Raw genomic sequence first — 18,633 nt, forward strand, 5'->3', positions numbered from 1 at the left:
ATCCATTCAGGGAATGTCATTTAGGCTTCATAAATAGATGTACAGTCAGATTTCAATTTAGCTGCATCTGCTATAAGACGGTAAAGTGAAAAGGTATGCGATAATTTCAAAAGGTACAGTACATAATGGTGAATATGGTTGTAAAAAGTAGTGAATATATACTACAACAGGGTATAGTCATAAATGTACAGTCCAGATCTTCTTCAATATTTCACAGCGTATCACCAAAAATGACTACAATGGACCAGTCTAACAAAACTACGAAATGTCATACATGGAGAATAGGTATCAACTGATCTATGTTATCTTATGTTAGGCATACCGATTAAGCGCACGTTCGCCGAAGACATCTTGGCGCTGGGGAGGAGAGAAGATCCATGTGCACGCTGCAACAGCACCAGAACAAATTAGTTTTTAAAGCCTTTCTGAAGGCAAGGTGGTCATTCAAGGTTTTAGAAGAGGGGGCAGGCCATTCCAAAGTCGGGGTGCAACAACAGAGATGGCCCGCACACCACAGCATAAACGGCGAAAGACAGGAACAACAAGTAGGCCAGTTGATGCCGACTGCAGAGGCTGCGATGGAACATAGCGTGAGAACTTAACACACAGATATTCCGGCCCTTGAGACTGGAGGGCACGATGAACCAAGCATAAAGTTTTAAAAACATTGCTCTGGGCAGCCGGCAGCCAAGGCAGGGTCCGCAACACAGAGGAGATGTGAGCACCATAAGAGGAGCCGGTGGCAACCCAAGCAGCCATATTCTGTAACCGTTGCAGCCGCTGGAAGAGTCCCTTAGGTTGGGATAGATAAAGGGAGTTGCAATAGTCTAAGCGACTAAGCACAAGAGCGGCCACAACAGGAGGATGAAGATGAGTGGGAACAAAAGGGAGAACCTTTCTGAGAATACATAGGTGGAAGTGCTGCCCTGCTTTGCATACAGCAGCAACCTGGGGTGGACGAGATTATTACCCACAGATTTCTAACCTTATCGGCCGGTATCGGAAGGGGACCCAAAGAGGAAGGCCAAAAGGAAGACACCCAAAGTGAAGGATCAGGGGGGATCCCACCACCAACACCTCAGTCTCGTCCCCATTGAACTTCAGCCAGTTGCGGTTCATCCAATCACCCACGGCTATCAGACATCTCCTCAAGTCCGATGACATCTCAGCCTGATCGATATCCAGTCCAATCAGGATCTGAGTGTCGTCGGCATATGAGTAACACCTGATGCCGAAGGAGCGGATGAGACACACAAGAGGCCAGATGTAAATATTGAAGAGAATGGGGGACAGGGGTAACATTGTGGGACACCACACAGAAGAGAGAAAATAGAAGAGAGAAATGGGGGAGTTAAAGAGTCTGAGTTCTATCGGCCAGGAAAGAGGAAAACCAGGCGTGAACCTGGCCTGAGAATCCGACTTGGGTCAGGCGGTCGAGCAGGATGGGGTGATCGACAGTGTTGAATGTTGCTGACAGATCTAACAGAATCAGAGCTCCCACCTGTGTTAGGGAGAATTCTCTGTTTAGGCTGAATTTCCTAACCTAGTGAGTCCCCCAGCAGCTTTGCTGGATTTTTGGGGTTTATTTTTTTCTCCTGCCAAGAGTGAGACTCTTCTACCCTCACTCTTGGACATGATTTGAGTGTGTTTCTTTGAATCTAGATGTGTTTAATGGGCTATGGGGTCTTTTACTCCATAGGGTTTCATGTGTTTTTGTGATGTGTGCTGTTAGTTAAGCGCTCACCTCTGTATGAAAATAAGTGGTGACTTACTGTGATTTTCTAATAAGGAAAAAGGGGTGTATATATCATAATAATAACTGTGTTTAGAATATTTTACAACAAGAGTGCTGGAGTGTTTCAACTGTGTGTCTTTGCATACTGCCTAACTCTTCTTGAGGGAAGTCTGACTGCTCAGCCACAGCTACCAGGTAAATCTGGGTGGTACAGACTGCTACCAAGTGGGTTTACTGCTAACACCTGTAGTCTTAAATCTTTTGCAGTGGTCCCTAAGGGAACTGCACAGGTTTCTGCCTAACAACCTGCATCAACCAGCCTGGCCAAATCGTCCAAACCGAGGAGAGAGCGCTAGAGAGCCATCCAAGATGGCAGCTCACTAGAGAGCTCCGTACCGATCCCGAGAAAGATCCTGATAAAATAGCTTCATACTCCCCCGAATCCCCCTCCATCGGTCTCGATATCGTGTCCCAGGACTCTAACGTCTGACGGACACCAATTTCAACACCGTCCGCCAACATCCTGGTCAACGCAGCAGCGGCGGGGCGAGGCCGCGGTGGTGCTGCACTACGGCAACGTGGCGTTCGATCCTCCAGCAACATCCTCACCCAAGCGACCACCCCCGGATTCAACCGAGGAGCGGGCTGCCGAGTAAAGTGTGCGGTGCCCGGGTCCCCTGGAGGTGGTGCCCGCAGCGGGCCGGAAATCCACGGTCCGAGAATAGCAGAGGCAGCTGAGAACCCGCCCGGCCTACCCACGTCATCGGGCCACCGGACGGACAGGGCGCTGCCGCTCGCCTCCAACCTGCGGGGCCCTCCAGACCCAGCCGGAGCAGAGGGGAAAGGACCCTGGACACACTGCCAGCGCCAGGTAGGAGAGACGCCGCCCCGGCCTTGTCCACCCCACCCCAGGTCTCACCCCCGGCCTGTAGAATACCGTACGGCTGCCCGACCCTGCGGGAGTGACAATCCACAAGCCTCCGACTCCTCAAAATTCTAATGGCCCCGGCCGCAGCCCCATCTCCAGCGAACGACCCGCCAACATCGAAGACCGCTGTGACACCCCGCGCGACAAACAGGCGAGTGGCATACGCAGCCAACCCATCCAGGCCTTTCTGGTCCGGCCGTGGGAGTACCTTAAAGCTCACAAACTCTCCAGCTCCCCAAACGGCCCTGGGCCCCAGCATCGCCAAAACGCCCTGCCGGCGGCACCCCGATCGCGGCCAAGCAAACAAGGAACACAGCGAAATAATTCACTGCTGGGGCCCACACCGCACTGCGATAACTCCACGGCAGCAGCGGCCACGTAAAAGGGCCCTGCTGTTATTCTGAAACCCGACAGCGGGGCGCGACAACCACAGCTCCACAGAACTATCACTCAAGCCGCCCACTCAATCTTCTGCCAAAACCACGCAAGTCCGGTAGCACCCCCAAGACCAGCCGAGCGGGCCCTCCACACCCAGCGGCGTTAATTCAAACAGTATGCGCTCATCCAAGCTGAGCGCCGCGCTGCCGGCCCAGCAAAGTCAAGAATCCACACCAGCATGGGCAAAACGGACAAATCACAGCGAAAATTATTGTTTGAAACCGGGGCCATAGCCAAAACTCCCAAGCAGACGAATAGAGAGATAGCGCCATCGCCAAGCATGGAACAAGAGGCCGAGTCGATACCCCCCAATCTCTCGACATACGAGAAATACTGCTCGAACTCAAAACAGGCATAGGCAACCTCGATGCCAAAATGGACACCCTCTCATCCAAAGTCGACCAAATACAACACCGCCTTGATAAACACGGCGAGAGGCTTGACACCGTTGAACAGAGGGTCTCCGATCCTGAAGACAACACCACATCCCTGTCCTCAAAAGTGTCATCATTAGAGCGCCAAGTAAAAGAAATTGTCGCCAAAAACGAAGACTTAGAAGGGCGCAGCCGCTGCAACAACATTAGACTGGTGGGGATCAGAGAGCAACAAAATCCTGCAAAAATGGAAGACTTCGTGGAACAACTATGCAAAGAAATCTTAGGAACAACCACCTTCTCACCACTATTTGTGGTTGAAAGGGCTCACAGGATCCCAACCAACCGCCCAATACCAGGAACGGCACCTCGCCCTATTACCGCCAAACTGCAGATTTTCAGAGACCGCGATCTAATACTTAGGCTGGCCAGGGACAAAAGCGACATTAAATTTGATGGTGACAAAATCCAGATCTTCCCCGATTTTTCACAGCGGTGCAAGCGTCCCGCAGAGCCTTCGGTGGAGTTAAACGTCGCCTCCGAAAGGAGCAAATCCAATATTCAATGCTTTTTCCAGCCAAATTACGCATCCTCCATGCAGAAAAAACACAATTTTTCACGTCACCAGAAGAAACCAATATCTTTCTCGACAATATCAGATGTCGCCCATTACGCAAAATGCCTAGACCACGAAGGAGGGAGAGGAACGGGAGCGATCCGCACTGAAAAGTGCTCCACATTCAGCTCAACTTGGGAGATCGGAAAATGAGCAAACGTTAGTTTATACACCTCGGGATGGGTGTTCTTGGAGGGCACCAGTGCCCCGTGCACAGCACTGTTCACTAAGTTACCTAGGGAGGGGACATCTTCGGGCGGGTTGGGGGTTGCCCGACAGGGAGGGGAAAAGGGGAGATGGGACTCAAGTTGGGGAAAGAGTTCCCAGAAGAAACAAGCCAGCAGTTTAAGACGTGCACCGAGCGGGGCCAAATCCAGCCCCACCCGAACCCGACCGGGACCAATGTCTCCACCTCGAATAGACGAATTTCCTTTTCGAATCGACATGCACTCAAGAAAAGCCGCTTCAAGCACCCAAAACCACCAAACAGTAATAGAGCAGCAGAAACAACGCACCAACTTTAAACAAATTCAAATTAGCTACATGGAACATTAAAGGGGGCAACCAGCCTTCCAAAACCAGGAAGTTGTTACACTATCTCCGACGTCACAACGTCGATGTGGCCCTCATCCAAGAGACACACTTACGACCTAACTCAGAAAACCACTGGGCGAAAACATGGGGATGCCACAGATACTTCGCCTCGTTTTCATCATACGCAAGAGGAGTCGCCATACTTATCAACAAAACAACAAACTTCAGGCTAATTCGGACCCAGAGCGACTCCGAAGGGAGAACACTGCTTGTCCACTGAACCACAGACGGGGAAGAAATACTCTTGATTAATTCCTATGGCCCCAACATCGATGGCTCCAACAATTTCGACTGTGTCCAGACCCACATTGCATCAAACAGGGAGGCCACAATAATATGGGGTGGCGATCTAAACACCCCGCTTGATCCTCGCACAGACAAATCACACAAGACAACCTCCCCTCGCTCCAAGGCGAGTATGCAAATAACCGAAATATGAAAAGCACACGATCTCATTGACATATGGAGAAGCAAACACCGTGACTCTCTGGAGTTCACTTTCTACTCCTGGGTACACAAATCCAGCTCGAGACTCGATTACATCTTCGTGTCGGCTCACAGCAGACTCCAATGGGGCGAATGCCAAATCCTACCCAGGTCCATCTCCGACCATTCAGCGGTCACCTTAGTGTGCGCAACATCTCAGAGCGGCTTCACTAGGCCCCAATGGAGATTCAAGCCCAGAGCTCTCCAAGATCAACTCTTTGCCGATGAACTACGTTCAGAGCTGAGCGCATTTCTTGAGACATACCAAGGCACGGTAGCTTCGCCGGGAACACTCTTGGAGACACTGAAATGTTTTATCAGAGGAGTGTGCCTAGCAAAAGAAAATGGAATCCTAAAAAGGTTAAGGGAAGAATTAAACTCATGAGAAAATCGCCTCAAAACTGCACTCAAGGCAGAATTGGAAACCTTCAGATCACTAGCAGACAGAGAAGCCAAATTCCTAGCAAGCCACCACAAAATCCACAAATATGGCGAAGGACAACGACCCGGTGCACTACTTGCAAGACTAATCACCGCAGAACGAAAACCCACGATAGTCGAAGCGGTGTGGGACACGTTGGGAACCCTTGTGTACTCTGAAGACGATATATTGGAAACTTTCCGCAAATTCTACCAAAATCTATACGACTCCAACTATTCCAGGGAGCCCACCGAAATAACGGAATACCTGAATACCACCGAATTATATTGGACGAGTGCAGAGTTACGCGAACCGTTGAACGCACCCATCACTACGGCAGAGATCCAAGAAGTCATCAAAGAATTACCGAGCACCAAAGCCCCAGGACCGGACGGCCCAACAGGTGAATTTTACACATTTTTCCCAGATATTCTAGCCCCGCTCCTCCTCCAGATCTACGAAGAAGCCATAGCCAAAGACCAACTACCACCAACCCTTTACATGGCGAATATCATTCTCCTACACAAAACAGGTAAACCCAAGGAAGATTGCGCCTCCTACAGGCCCATATCGTTAATAAATCTGGATAACAAAATCTTTGCAAAAATCCTGACTAGAAGGTTGATGCCACTCATGCCCGCAATGGTTCTGGCGGACCAAGTAGGATTCGTTCCAGGTAGAAACACATCATTCGGCCTCAGAAGAATGTTTGGAGCGATGGAGGCCCTCAACCCAGAAAAACAAGCGGTAGCAGTGCTTCTCGACGCCGAGAAAGCGTTTGACTCTGTGGAATGGCCCTTTCTATTTGCAATATTAGAACGAAAGGGCCTCTGCAAACGATTCATCCAAATGATAGGCCTTCTCTACAAATACCCAACATCTAAAATTAAACTTGGAAACAAAAGCTCCGCCGAAATCCTTTTACGCAGAGGGACCAGACAGGGCTGCCCGCTGTCAGCATTGCTCTTCGCCCTGGTCATGGAACCCCTAGCGTCCGACCTGAGGCTTTATCATCTGCACAGAGGTCTCGCCTTCGGCCCGCACAAATTGGTGGTTTCACTTTACGCAGACGACATAGCACTCTTCCTTTGCGACCCATATGACAACCTGAATCTGGTAATGCGAGCAGTCCTCAAATTTAGCAACTTCTCAGGACTAAAAATTAAATGCACAATCGATTATCTTCCCTCTCACAGAATCAACCAGAGAATTCCAGGACTACTTCGGCTTCCACTGGCAACACTCGAAGGTCCGGTACCTGGGGATCCTCATGTCTAGAACTAGCACTGACATCATGCAAGACAACTACGAGACGACACTCAACACTATCCAAACAAAATTAAACAGATGGAAAACGCTTCCCCTCACACTCTGGGGCAGAGTGTCCCTAGTGAAAATGGTAATCCTCCCCAAACTACTCTACCTCTTTACAAACATCCCTCTACTACTCACGCAAAGATTCTTACGGTAAATTAACTCCATCCTTCTTGACCTCGCCTGGGCGGGCAAGGTTGCCCGAATAGCACACAGCACCATGATCCTGCCCATAACGCAAGGCGGACTGGCTTTACCCGATATAGAAGGCTACTACTGGGCAGTGCAAGCCCAGTTCTTGAGTCATTGGTATGCAACACACTTCATCCGGCCACATCTGCAAATCGAAAGAGCTCTGGTAACACCCTATCTACTTCGCGCAGTCATACTTACCGAACCACGACACCTTCAACACCAATGAACACAATGGTCACGACGCACACGATTTGGAAAAGAAATTGCCAAAAGAAATGGAATCCAAATCAGATATTCTCCCCTCCTTCCGGTGAGAAGTATTCCAGGGATGCCTATAACATCCGAAAAAGTGTTCCAGCTTTGGACCAAGAAGCTGCAAGTCCACTCATTGGGCGACCTGTTTCCGAACGGCTTGTTCCTCTCGATTCAAGAAGCCCGCGACAAAGGTGGAAACAACGCCCTTGACGTTTTCATGTACTACCGAACTCGACACGCCATGCAGTCCAACTTTGCTACATTCCCACTCCAACCGCCGACTTGGCCACTGCTCCACGGAGTGATACAAGCCCAAGGTGATGGCCGCCTGGTGTCAAATATCTACAAAGCCCTGCTAACGGAAAAACTCACTCGCTGCTCAAAAGCTCGAACAAGGTGGGAAAAAGCTCTGAACATTACGATACTCGACAAAGACTGGTCATACATACTACGACTCACAAAGAAAGTTGCAATAAACACAAGGTACAAACAAATTCACTTCAACTTTGTCCACCAGGTTTACCACACTCCAGCAAGACTACACGCCCAGAGGACGACAATATCCGCCTCCTGCTCTCGCTGCGGGCACTCGGAAGCCGACTGTGTCCACCTGGCTTGGTCGTGCCCCGAAATAGGAACGTTGTGGAGAGCAGTCCTAGAGAAAATATCAGCCATAATCGCAGTGCGACTAGAACCCGACCCAACACTGACCATGCTGGGTCTAACCAACCAACTACCAGAACATACCAGAAAACTGGTGAACCTACTTTTAGTCCTGGCACGCAGACAAATAGCTCGCAACTGGGGCAGAGGACCGCCACCCAAACTAAAGCAATGGCTCCACGATGTCACCTACTGTCAAGATGTCAAAATGAACTACTTATAAACTCTGCCCCTCCACGCGCGCCCCCCAGATATCTGGGGCCTGTACATAGCGTACCTGTTAAATGCAGACGACGACTCGATCTCACAGTCTCCACCACCAATACAAAACTGTCACGAGCAACCGGATACTTCAACAGCAGCCACGAGTGCCGAACAACAATAACGCTAGAACTGATAAGAAACTGAACCTAATATCAAGCCGGGATCGTTCCGAGGGAGGGAGGGGACATACGGGGTCTCGTTGACCGGTGCACGGTCTTGTAATGTCTTATTCTATCATTGTTGTAAAACCAATAAAGAAAGTTACAAATAAAAGTCCAAACCGAGACCAGGACACTCGAGGGTTGCCTGAGCTGAACCCAGATTGGGCAGGATTGAAAAGCCTGGTAGACTCCATGAAAGATGACAGCAAAGGAGAAACCAGAGACTCAAGGAGTTTCATAAGAAACGGCAGGAGTGAAATGGGACGGTAGTTAGATGATACCGAAGGATCAAGTGAAGGTTTTTTAAGCAAAGAGATTACTGTTGCGGACTTAACTTCGGGGGGGATAAAGCCAGTTTGACAGGAATTATTCACTGCCGTAGTAATCTCAGCCAACAATTCAGAGGAAATGTCTTTCATAGTAGCCAAGGGGATGGCATCAGAGGGAGACCCCGACAATGCGAGAAATGGCAGACTGGACATCCAAGTGGGTGAATTGAGGAAATAGAGACCATCAACCGGAGAGTGAGTGGTCTATATGGGTAGGAGATCCAGATATAATATTAGTGTCCACCGGAAGACAAGGGACTACGGTAGCAGTTTGCTTTAGGGTCTTGGCAATGTTAGTACGAATAGTATCTATCTTTGTGATAAATGAACAAGCCAGATCATCACGGAGATTTTGGGTGGGAAGGGCTGAGGGGGAGAGTGCGGCTGTGGACGAAAGGGATCTCACCACAGCAATAAGTGACTTAGGTTGACAGATGGAATTTTTAGATTTTGTGAGCAAAGAAAGCTTTTTTGCTGCCAAAATAGCTGCAAAGTATGCCATGGCACATGCTTTGAAGCGCACGTTTAGGCTAGGATCATACATCCGCCGCCATTGTCGCTCTGCCTGTCTCATCGTAAGGCGCAATGATCTAAGGTTATCTGTAAACCAGGGCTGTGAAGGAAGCCTTCGAGGCTGAATAAGCTGAAGAGGGGCAACCAAATCGACTGCAGTGCGCATCACATAAGTGAGCCCTGATAATGTGGGTTCTAGTGCCTCACCCTCATGCCTTTTAATAATAGACACCAAATCTGGCAAGTTAACTGAGCGCCAGCTCCGCAGCAGCTTTGTCATAGGGGCAGTCTTTTGATAGATACAGGCCCTGTTAAGTGTAAAAGAGACCAGGTAATGATCCAACCAATGGACTGGTTCTACTAGGAACGTGGTCAAAAGGCCTTCATTAGCAAACAAAAGATCCAAGGTATTCCCTAATTTATGATTGGGTTCTAAGACAGATTGGATAAGACCCAAATCAGCTAAACTGTCAAAGAAGGTGCTGAGCGCTAGTGTAAGAGGTTTATTGAATTTTAAATTAAGATCTCCTAATACCACAAGATTAGAAAATTGTGAGTGAAGATTAGCAATAGTATCCAGCAGAGGTTCGAGAGCACCAGTGTAAGAGCCGGGAGGGCGATAAATAAGTAGAATACAGCACAGTAAAAGAGATTCCATAGCCAGATTGGCAGGGCAGTCAAGTTTAGACACTTTTAAATGGTCTCTAAAGATGACCGCTAACCCACCACCCTTCTGTGGAAGGGGGCGATCTACATGGATAGTAGAGAAGCCCTCTGGTATGGCTTGATTCAAAGCAGGAGAAGAGGACACTTGTAGCTAGGTTTCTGTGGCAAAGAAAAGATCAGAAAGACACTCAGATAAGACATGATAAATGTCATCTGCATGGGCAGGCAGGGATCGAGTATTAAGGAGGAGTAATCTAAGATTACCTAGGATCGATGGCTGAGGCGTGTGTAAATGGTAATTGGTGTTAGAAAAGGACCCTCGGTTAGTGGGTGAGAGCTGGCCATCCAGCTGGATAGCAAGTGCCAGGGGGAGCTAGAGCAGGAAGATTAGCCCGAGAGATCTTTATATGCCCTTTCAGAACACTCGTAGCACGGTCGGGCAGTCGGGCTTGCCTTAAGCGTGCCTTTGGCGCGCTGACGGCGTGCCTGCTGCGCCCGACCGCTGCGCGAGGGCCTTTACACATATACCCCTGAAACATCACGCCCACTTGATTAAAGGAACAGGACGACCCAGAACCCGGTTTGCTTAAAACAGCATAATATCGCATACACAATAAAAACACAAAGTGCAATCAAATGGTAAAGTAAATAATGAACGTTACGGAGCAGCACCCTTCAAGAAAGGTTTTAAATGGAGTCCTGAAAAGGACAGCCTGCCTCTCTCCACAGCAGCGCACGCTGAGCAAAAATATCCGGAAGCGGGATGAAATTGAGGCAAGTTATGCCCACTTGATTAAAGGAACAGGACTACCCGAAACCCGGCGTCCTTAAAACAGCATAATATCACATACACAATAAAAGCACAAAGTGCAATCAAATGGTAAAGTAAATAGTGAACGTTATGGAGCAGCACCCTGCAAGAGAGGTTTTAAATGGAGTCCTGAAAAGGACAGCCTGCCTCTCTCCACGACAGAGTTCATGAAAGAATGAGTTGTGTGTATCCATTCACTTCTATCCACAGTAACATTTAATAGTAAGAAATATTTTAAAATAGTGACAATTTTCAAATTAGATAACATAAGTAAATACAAATACAATCATGTGATGCAGTGGCAATCCCCACTAAAAGTACATTCAAAATATTAACACAAAATTTGAACACAAATCATGGATCCAAAGGACCCATTTACACCTGGCAAAAATGCCAAGTGGCAGTAATGTCCACTTAGTTTCAACACTTGATGTAGTGTTCCAAGAATAGCTCTAACACTGATATTTGACCATGCAGGAGATAATTTAACTGATTAATCTCAATGTAGTGTCGGACTACATCAGTGCATATTAACAAGCCACGTCGACATGTTTCTTTCCCTTGGGGCACTGCAGGAACTGTATCAGAGGACAAACGTTGTAATTCAAATTCGGCTGTCTGGCATGACTCCTGTAATAGCAACTGACTTCCTTCCAAGTGAAAAGTTATTTTCTTCTTTATTCAGTTTCTATGGAGAGCAGATATTCTTAAAAACCCACAGGTTCTTGGTAGATGCCACAATGTTCATACCATTGACTGATGGTGTACATAAGTGGGCAAAGTTAAAAAGATGAATGGACCGGAGTAATTTGTTTGATTCTCCTATATCCTAGTGCGTGGAGTTGTTTGCACCTTTCTAAGCTGCAGTTGCACTGTGGTCGAATATCATATTACGTAGAATCTAACAAATTACTCCGGTCCATTCATCTTTTTAACTTTGCCCACGTATGTACACCATCGGTCTATGGTATGAACATTGTGGCATCTACCAAGAACCTGTGGGTTTTTAAGAATATCTGCTCTCAATAGAAACTGAAAAGAAGAAAATAACGTTTCACATGGAAGGCAGTCTTCCAATGGTATAAAGGCAACAGAAACATAAACCAAATATTGGCCTTCAAAAACTACTAATAAACAAAATCACCTGAATCAGAATGTGCAACTACTATGATTAAGGGAAGATTCAGGTGTTAGATTACCCGTCAGGTCCAACACGTGGACACCCTTCCTGTAATAGCGAGCAAAGAGGGGACGTTCAGATCTTGTATAATTCAGGCATAACTATGTGCTCCTGGAATGCCGTAGTCTTTGAGTTGCTGAGGTACATTCTCTAGTGGTCCCAAGCAGATGTAACGGTCTTGGGTGAATGGATCCTTATTTTTAGAGAGACAGGAAGAGTTCCTTGTTAAAGCATGTCAACGAGACTGCTTGAGAACTTGAGCGATCTCTTTGAAATGTACCTAGTATAGGTGTCTATTCACCATAGATTACCTTTCAGAGTTTTGTAAAAATGTGTGGAACTCTTAACAATAAAAAAGTAAAAGTACTTAGATCTCTGCCTGGGGCCCTAACTAGGTATGTACCGAACTTCGGCTTCGAGTAACTATTCTGTTGAATTCCAACTGAAAAAAAGATGTCTCTGGGTGAATAGTTTCTGCCTTTCGGCTACTAACAAATACTTTGTCTTCTCATTTAAATGTAATAACTCAGTGAGGAAATGATACAGTGCAGATTGTCTATCAGCATTCAGGTTAAAATGTCAGAATAGGTACACATGTTTTTGTAATGGAGCGAAGGAGCAGTGAGCATGGTTTGTTCCTCGGGAAATGCCCAACGAGAAACTTTAAGAATTCACATTGTCAGGCAAAGTCACACGCCCCCGTCTTAAAGGCCGCTCATAGGAACTTCCTGTTTGGAAATCACTCCTGTTTCCCTATTGATCACTCTGCCAAAGGGGGTACAGCGAGAGAAGAGCAATGACCCTCTAGGGGGAAATGTGCACCATTGGCGAACGGCCTGACTTTTGGAAATCAGAAGGCTTCCCAACAGGCAGTGGAAGATGTGGCTGACATTTCCCAACCCTCATTGGTCTCTGAAGAGAACTTGCTTATTGGGAGATCTCTCTGTTTGCCCCAAACAGGAAAGGAGTGAGTGATAAGAGCACTTTTCTGTGTGGACAGAGTGATTGGAAGCATATTATCCGCTGGTGTCCCGGCGGTGGTGGATTGAAGCGTAAGAGGCATAGAATAAAACGTAGATTCTCTAATGTGGTGTGCAAGAGATGGGTAAGTGGACCTGATAGAAATTTGGTGGAACTAAGTGATCGCCCAACAGGCATAGCGTTTGTGCAGATGCATTTTCATGCCAGGCTTTTTTTATATGTGATTACCTCTGCTTAAGCTTTATTGGCCTCTCTGGGTGAGTCCTCTCATCTGTTTGTCCTATGGGGAGGTGGAGTCCACTGACCTCACATGCACCCTCAGCTTGTGTCCTTTAAAGGAATAGTGCGCTCAAAATGTTTATGGTCTTAAAAGAGGGGCAATAATAAAAAATATATAATAATAAAAGTTCCTATGTAAAATGTTACACAAATAATGTTTAAACCCCTTTAATATCAAGCACTAGGAGGCGTCCATTTTGTGAAATGGACAAGCCTCCTGGGCTTGAGTTAATCTCTGCCCTCGCGGCACTAATCAAGCAAAAGCCACCTGCTGGTAGCTTTTATTACAGCGGCTTTTGCTTCATTAGTGTCAGAGACACGGAGAGCAGAGAATGCAGGCAGGAAGGCTGGTTCCGCCGGTAAGTGCTTATTTTTTTTACTTTTTCTCTGCAAACCACAGCAATCATAAACAGTGTTGTATTTATGATTGCTGCGGTTTTCTTTCTAAGTTTCCCGGGCTCCCCTGGCTCGGGGGAGTTCGGGAAACTTAAAAAGAAAACCATTGCAATTATAAATAAAATGGAATTGTATTCATGATTGCAGCGGCTTTAGTTTTGAGTCTCCCGGGCTCCTCCAAGCGGGGGAGCCCAGGAGACTCAAAACAAAAGTACCTGCATTTATAAATACAATGTTGTTGTATTTATAATTGCTGTGGTTTTCTTTCTAAGTTTCCCGGGCTCCCCCGGATCGAGGGAGCTCGGGAAACTTAAAAAAGAAGACCATGGCAATTATAAATGCAACCGCGTTGTATTTATGATTGCAGCGGCTTTCGGGTTAGACTTGGAGACTCAAAACGAAAGTACTTGCATTTATAAATACAACTTTGTTGTATTTATGATTGCAGCGGCTTTTGTTTTGAGTCTCCCGCGCTCCTCCGAGCCGGCGGAGCCCGGGAGACTCAAAACGAAAGCCGCTCCATTTATAAATACAACAAGATTGCCATGCTCCCCGGGCCGGAGGAGCCTGGGAAACTTATAAAGAAAACCACAGAATTTAAAAAATACAATGCGGTTATATTTATGATTGCGGTGGCTTTCGCTTTTAGTCTCCCGGGCTCCCCCGGCTTGGGGGAGCCCGAGAAACTCAAAGCAAAAGCCACTAAAATTATAAATACAACGTTGTTGTATTTATGGTTTCCATGGTTTTGTAACCACAGCAATCATGAATACAATAAAAGCACTTATCTGCTCTCAGGCACTGATGAAGCAAAAGACTGCAATAAAAGCTACCAGCAGGTGTCTTTTGCTTCATTAGTGCCGCAAGGACAGAGATTAACTAAAGCACAGGAGGCTCATCCATTTCACAAAATGGATGCCTCCTAGTGCTTGATATTAAAGGGGTTTAAACATTATTTGTGTAACATTTTACATAGGAACTTTCATTAAAAAGATGTTTATTATATATCTTTTATTATTGCCCATCTTTTAACACCATAAACATTTTGAGCGCACTATTCCTTTAAGAGAGTACAGAACCCAGTTATACATTTCTGTGTGAGCTGCAAGGAAAGTTTGAACCTCACTTTCCACCGAAGCTGCGAAGCTGCCGTGCAACCCGCAAGAGATTGCAATGTGTGTGATTAGCAATTTCAAACTGCAATACCAAGTTTATCCATTGCATCCTAGAACTTTTGCATTTGTAAAACCTGTCACTTTGAGTAGCGTTGATTTGATAGAATGCCATGCAACATCCTTACATACATTTGATTCCTTCTTTTTTGTTCATCTGTTCTTTTCTGGCTTGTTTGCTTTATACATTGATGCCATGTTTACAACAGTGTTTTTGACGTTTAGAACATGATTTATTAAATAAAATAATTATTCAGATTTGCCCCAACCCATAAGAAAAGAGAAACATTATTACTGAGAAGCTTTAACATGGGATTACCCATGTTCAACAATATAGTCATTCCAAGAAATGGAAACAATCACACACACCATTATGAAGGATTCTTTGGAAGAAGGGAAGTGGGATTCTTGACAACTAACGATTGCAGCAGCACGAGAATAACATAACTTCTAATATCTTACATCATAAACCCATACAGAGGTGCCAACAAAGGAAAAACCCATTGATGCTTTTCCTAGTGAAACGAGATAGAAGTTTCAGCTCCCCCATCAACAGCATGAGAGGACCAAAACAGGAAAACATGCACTTTGTATTTACGCATGAACATCATCCATGAGAAGTACATTATTAGCACAATTTCGCAATGTAAACACGTACTTAATCCATTGATCTGAAAAACAGTGCGTGTCCCTATAAAAGTTGCCTCTGTTCCTGAGCGATACTCCGAACAAGAGGTGCTGTGCCCCCTGTGCTACTTCACTCCCAACTGAGTGCCTACAAGAAGTTATCTGCCCCGTGTTATTTTCATCTGAGACGGTTGGTGTCCCTGAAAAGCAGTAAAATGGCCATTCCTGCGCCCCTGCACGATGTTCTTATGCACAAAAGACGTGTATTGCATTACGGTGTGTCCCGATACCCCTGGTAATTGATAAATGGTGAAGAGTCTTTCTGGAAAGGCACCTGTATATTAAATTATGCAAAGTATTTGTGTAAGTAGGTAAGCAACATGTCCTGCGCCTCTTGAAAATGAAAATCGTGAGTTTCTAATGTGTGCCCAGGTAAAATATATCCTTTGAGAGACTGATAAATAAATGAGTATGCAACCCTTAAATCCTATGTGCTCTTGTGTGATGGTACCTGTCTGGCAGGTAGCATGCTTCCCAACCTCCTACCTCCCTCACCCGACTACTGTAGTTGATTCTGAATCCATTAAGAGACTGATCGTGCAATTGCTCTGCTGCGCCAATCGTGATATCCGGGCCGGGACAGTGTTTTCTTTGCCCTGGAGGTGGAATACCTGGTGAAGGAAACTTGCTACTGTCTCCAGTGGTGCAGAATGAGCCACGGGCTCGACTGGCCCTAATGGACAAAGTGACTGAACAGCACATCAGACCTTAAGCAGGCCACCCCTGTGACCATTCAGTGCCAGCCACAGTCTTTCCATGTTCCACCCCCTGCCCATCCAGCCAGCAGGCTACCTTCACACAGCGCCGCCCCCTCCGCTGCCCAACGTCACTCACCCACAATATGAGGCTCTCGCAGAGCTCGGTGTCCTTGGCCTCCATGGCCCCTGCTCCTCTCAGCGCTCTTTTGCCAGCGGGGCCCCCCTGGGAGGATTTTTGTTCACTTGCCAGCTGCTGAAGTTTCGTAACAGCCCGTCCACCCGCACAGTTACGTTGCAACAAAAGCGCGACATACGTCGTTAGACACAAGGGTAGTATTTCTGACACCGGACCCGCCCCCACCACTTCAGGAGCCTGTGACGGGCAGTCGCGCTGTCCATTCAGAGGGCAGCCTTTTCTGACTGACACGTAGACATAACCAATCGGAAGAAGAACTGAGGCGTTGTGTCGCAGCCAGAGAATTTAGGCAGAATATCATTGGCGGGGAAGAGTCGCGGGGGCTGGCCCTGGACAGGTGTATGGCTGAGCGCCTGCCGGGTGTCTGCTGTGGGACTTGCAGCAGGGTTTGGACCTGTCCCGCTGGAACCTAATTTCTGATTTGTGTCATCGTCTGCGGGGACAATTTTGTTTCCTTCCCGGGCAGTACTTAAAAGGGGACTCAGCGTCAGTGCAGGGTGCCCCACTTTCGGCAGCCAATTGTAGTAATAACACGAGGAGTATGGCAGTGTCCAGGAATTGTGTTCGAATCCAATCTCAATGTTATGGGCTATTTAATTAAGACATTTCCTCACAATGCACCTGTGCATGCATTATTGGGTTAATATTCAATATCTTGTATATGATGGGATTGTATTATTGTTTGTTTATTCTATGCCGCTTTGTAAATTAAGTAGAAAGTCGTTTACAATAATTTAGTTTCTGTTTATATGTTTGTGTAGAATTTGGTATGAAATGAAGATTGAACGTAATCCTATGGTACAGCAAACACATTTGTATCTGTTCAAACACGTTGTTTAGGCTGTACTATGGCTACATGATGGAGTTTCACGAGAGGTAAAGCTGATAGTGTAGCACTAAAAGCCACAATGAAAGATAGCCATGAGTTTCGGAACTAAACACTTTTATTGTTTAGTTTTTCTCTCAAAGGTGTCACCCAAATAAGCTTTAGTGCGAGCTTTCTTTATTCTGCAAGTATACAGCTGTTGGCTTGCTGTTTCCATCCTGTTGCTCAGTTAATGCTTTAGCCTTATAGACTGAGGGGTCATTATCACGGGATAATGACCTGCTACCCATAAGTTCGGGGAATGGTAATTATCCCAAGCGATAATGGCCCCTTTCGAGGTCTAGAAGGCTATTAGCACACGGTGGTAGAAACAATACATGTTTCGGAGGTTTAATGGCGGAGGAAAATATTTTAATTTAGGAGTAAGTACATTAAATAGACTGAGTTGGTAATTAAATGTACTTTTTTGTAGCGTTAAAATAACATGGTAGTCTTCATAAGTAAAGCATTTTAATTACAACTTGGTTTTCACACGAGAATGCATTATAGGCGTAATGTAAAAGTAAATTGTTTAAATATGAAGAAAATGAAATGATTTACCAATATTTTAGTGTCGCTTTCATGTGTTAAATAGTATGTTGCATTAACAAAAAATATCATCCATCGTAGAGAGGAAGTGTCTTGTTGAAAGCCACTTCCTCTCTGCCAGGAAATGGCATTTTTGTTTCCCTGTCTGCTTCTGAAGGAGGATAATGCAGTCAATATTAGTAGTTAGTGACTGCACGCCAAACATTCTGATTGGTTGAGAGGAGGTCAATAACGATATCCATGTGCTAATAGACAAAATTCCTTAGTTTTCAGGTTTTCAAAATAGTTTTGAGGATAATGATGAAATTACAAAACATGATATTTCACCCAATAACATCACAGGAAATCATGACATAATTATTCCCTCAGCACAAAGGCATCTCTATCCTGACACACCTCACCGTAGGAGTTATAATGACAATCACTGGCATCATAACACCACAAATAATATAATCATATGTAATCCTGCAATACATGTTGGGGTTAATACTATGCAAATTGCGGTGTAAATTGCAGTCTGCGGCAGTCCTCTTCGAGTCTGCATTCACTGGCTCCTACTTTCTCTGGGAGGACCCACTTGAACATTTGAAGTACCTTACTGACCTTGGAGCGGACCGCGGTGCAAATTGCGGTGTAAATTGCAGTCTGCGGCAGTCCTCTTCGAGTCTGCTTTCACTGGCTATTACTTTCTGTGGGAGGACCCACTTGAACATTTGAAGTACCTTACTGACCGCGGAGCGGACCGCGGTGCGAATTGCGGTGTAAATTGCAGTCTGCGGCAGTCCGCGGTGCTGCGAGCCGGGCCGAGACAATGAAAGCCCGAGGGGGAGAGTCGAACCCCTCGCAGTCGAACCCCTCGCAGTCGGA

General features: G+C 46.4%; 1 protein-coding gene across 1 annotated transcript in view; it reads right to left on the bottom strand.

Annotated features, from left to right (window-relative positions):
• The window catches only part of HOOK1 (hook microtubule tethering protein 1), a 1,744,708-nt gene extending 1,728,236 nt beyond the window's left edge, over nucleotides 1-16,472 (bottom strand). The window contains exon 1 of the mRNA XM_069642072.1: nucleotides 16,293-16,472. Within this exon, the coding sequence (XP_069498173.1) occupies nucleotides 16,293-16,337 (45 nt within the window). The 5' untranslated portion in view covers nucleotides 16,338-16,472. The remainder of the gene's footprint in view (nucleotides 1-16,292) is intronic.
• Nucleotides 16,473-18,633: the final 2,161 nt, after the last annotated feature.

Source organism: Ambystoma mexicanum, chromosome 1q (assembly GCF_040938575.1).
Source record: "Ambystoma mexicanum isolate Mex_15411 chromosome 1q, UKY_AmexF1_1, whole genome shotgun sequence".
Lineage (NCBI taxonomy): Eukaryota > Metazoa > Chordata > Amphibia > Caudata > Ambystomatidae > Ambystoma > Ambystoma mexicanum.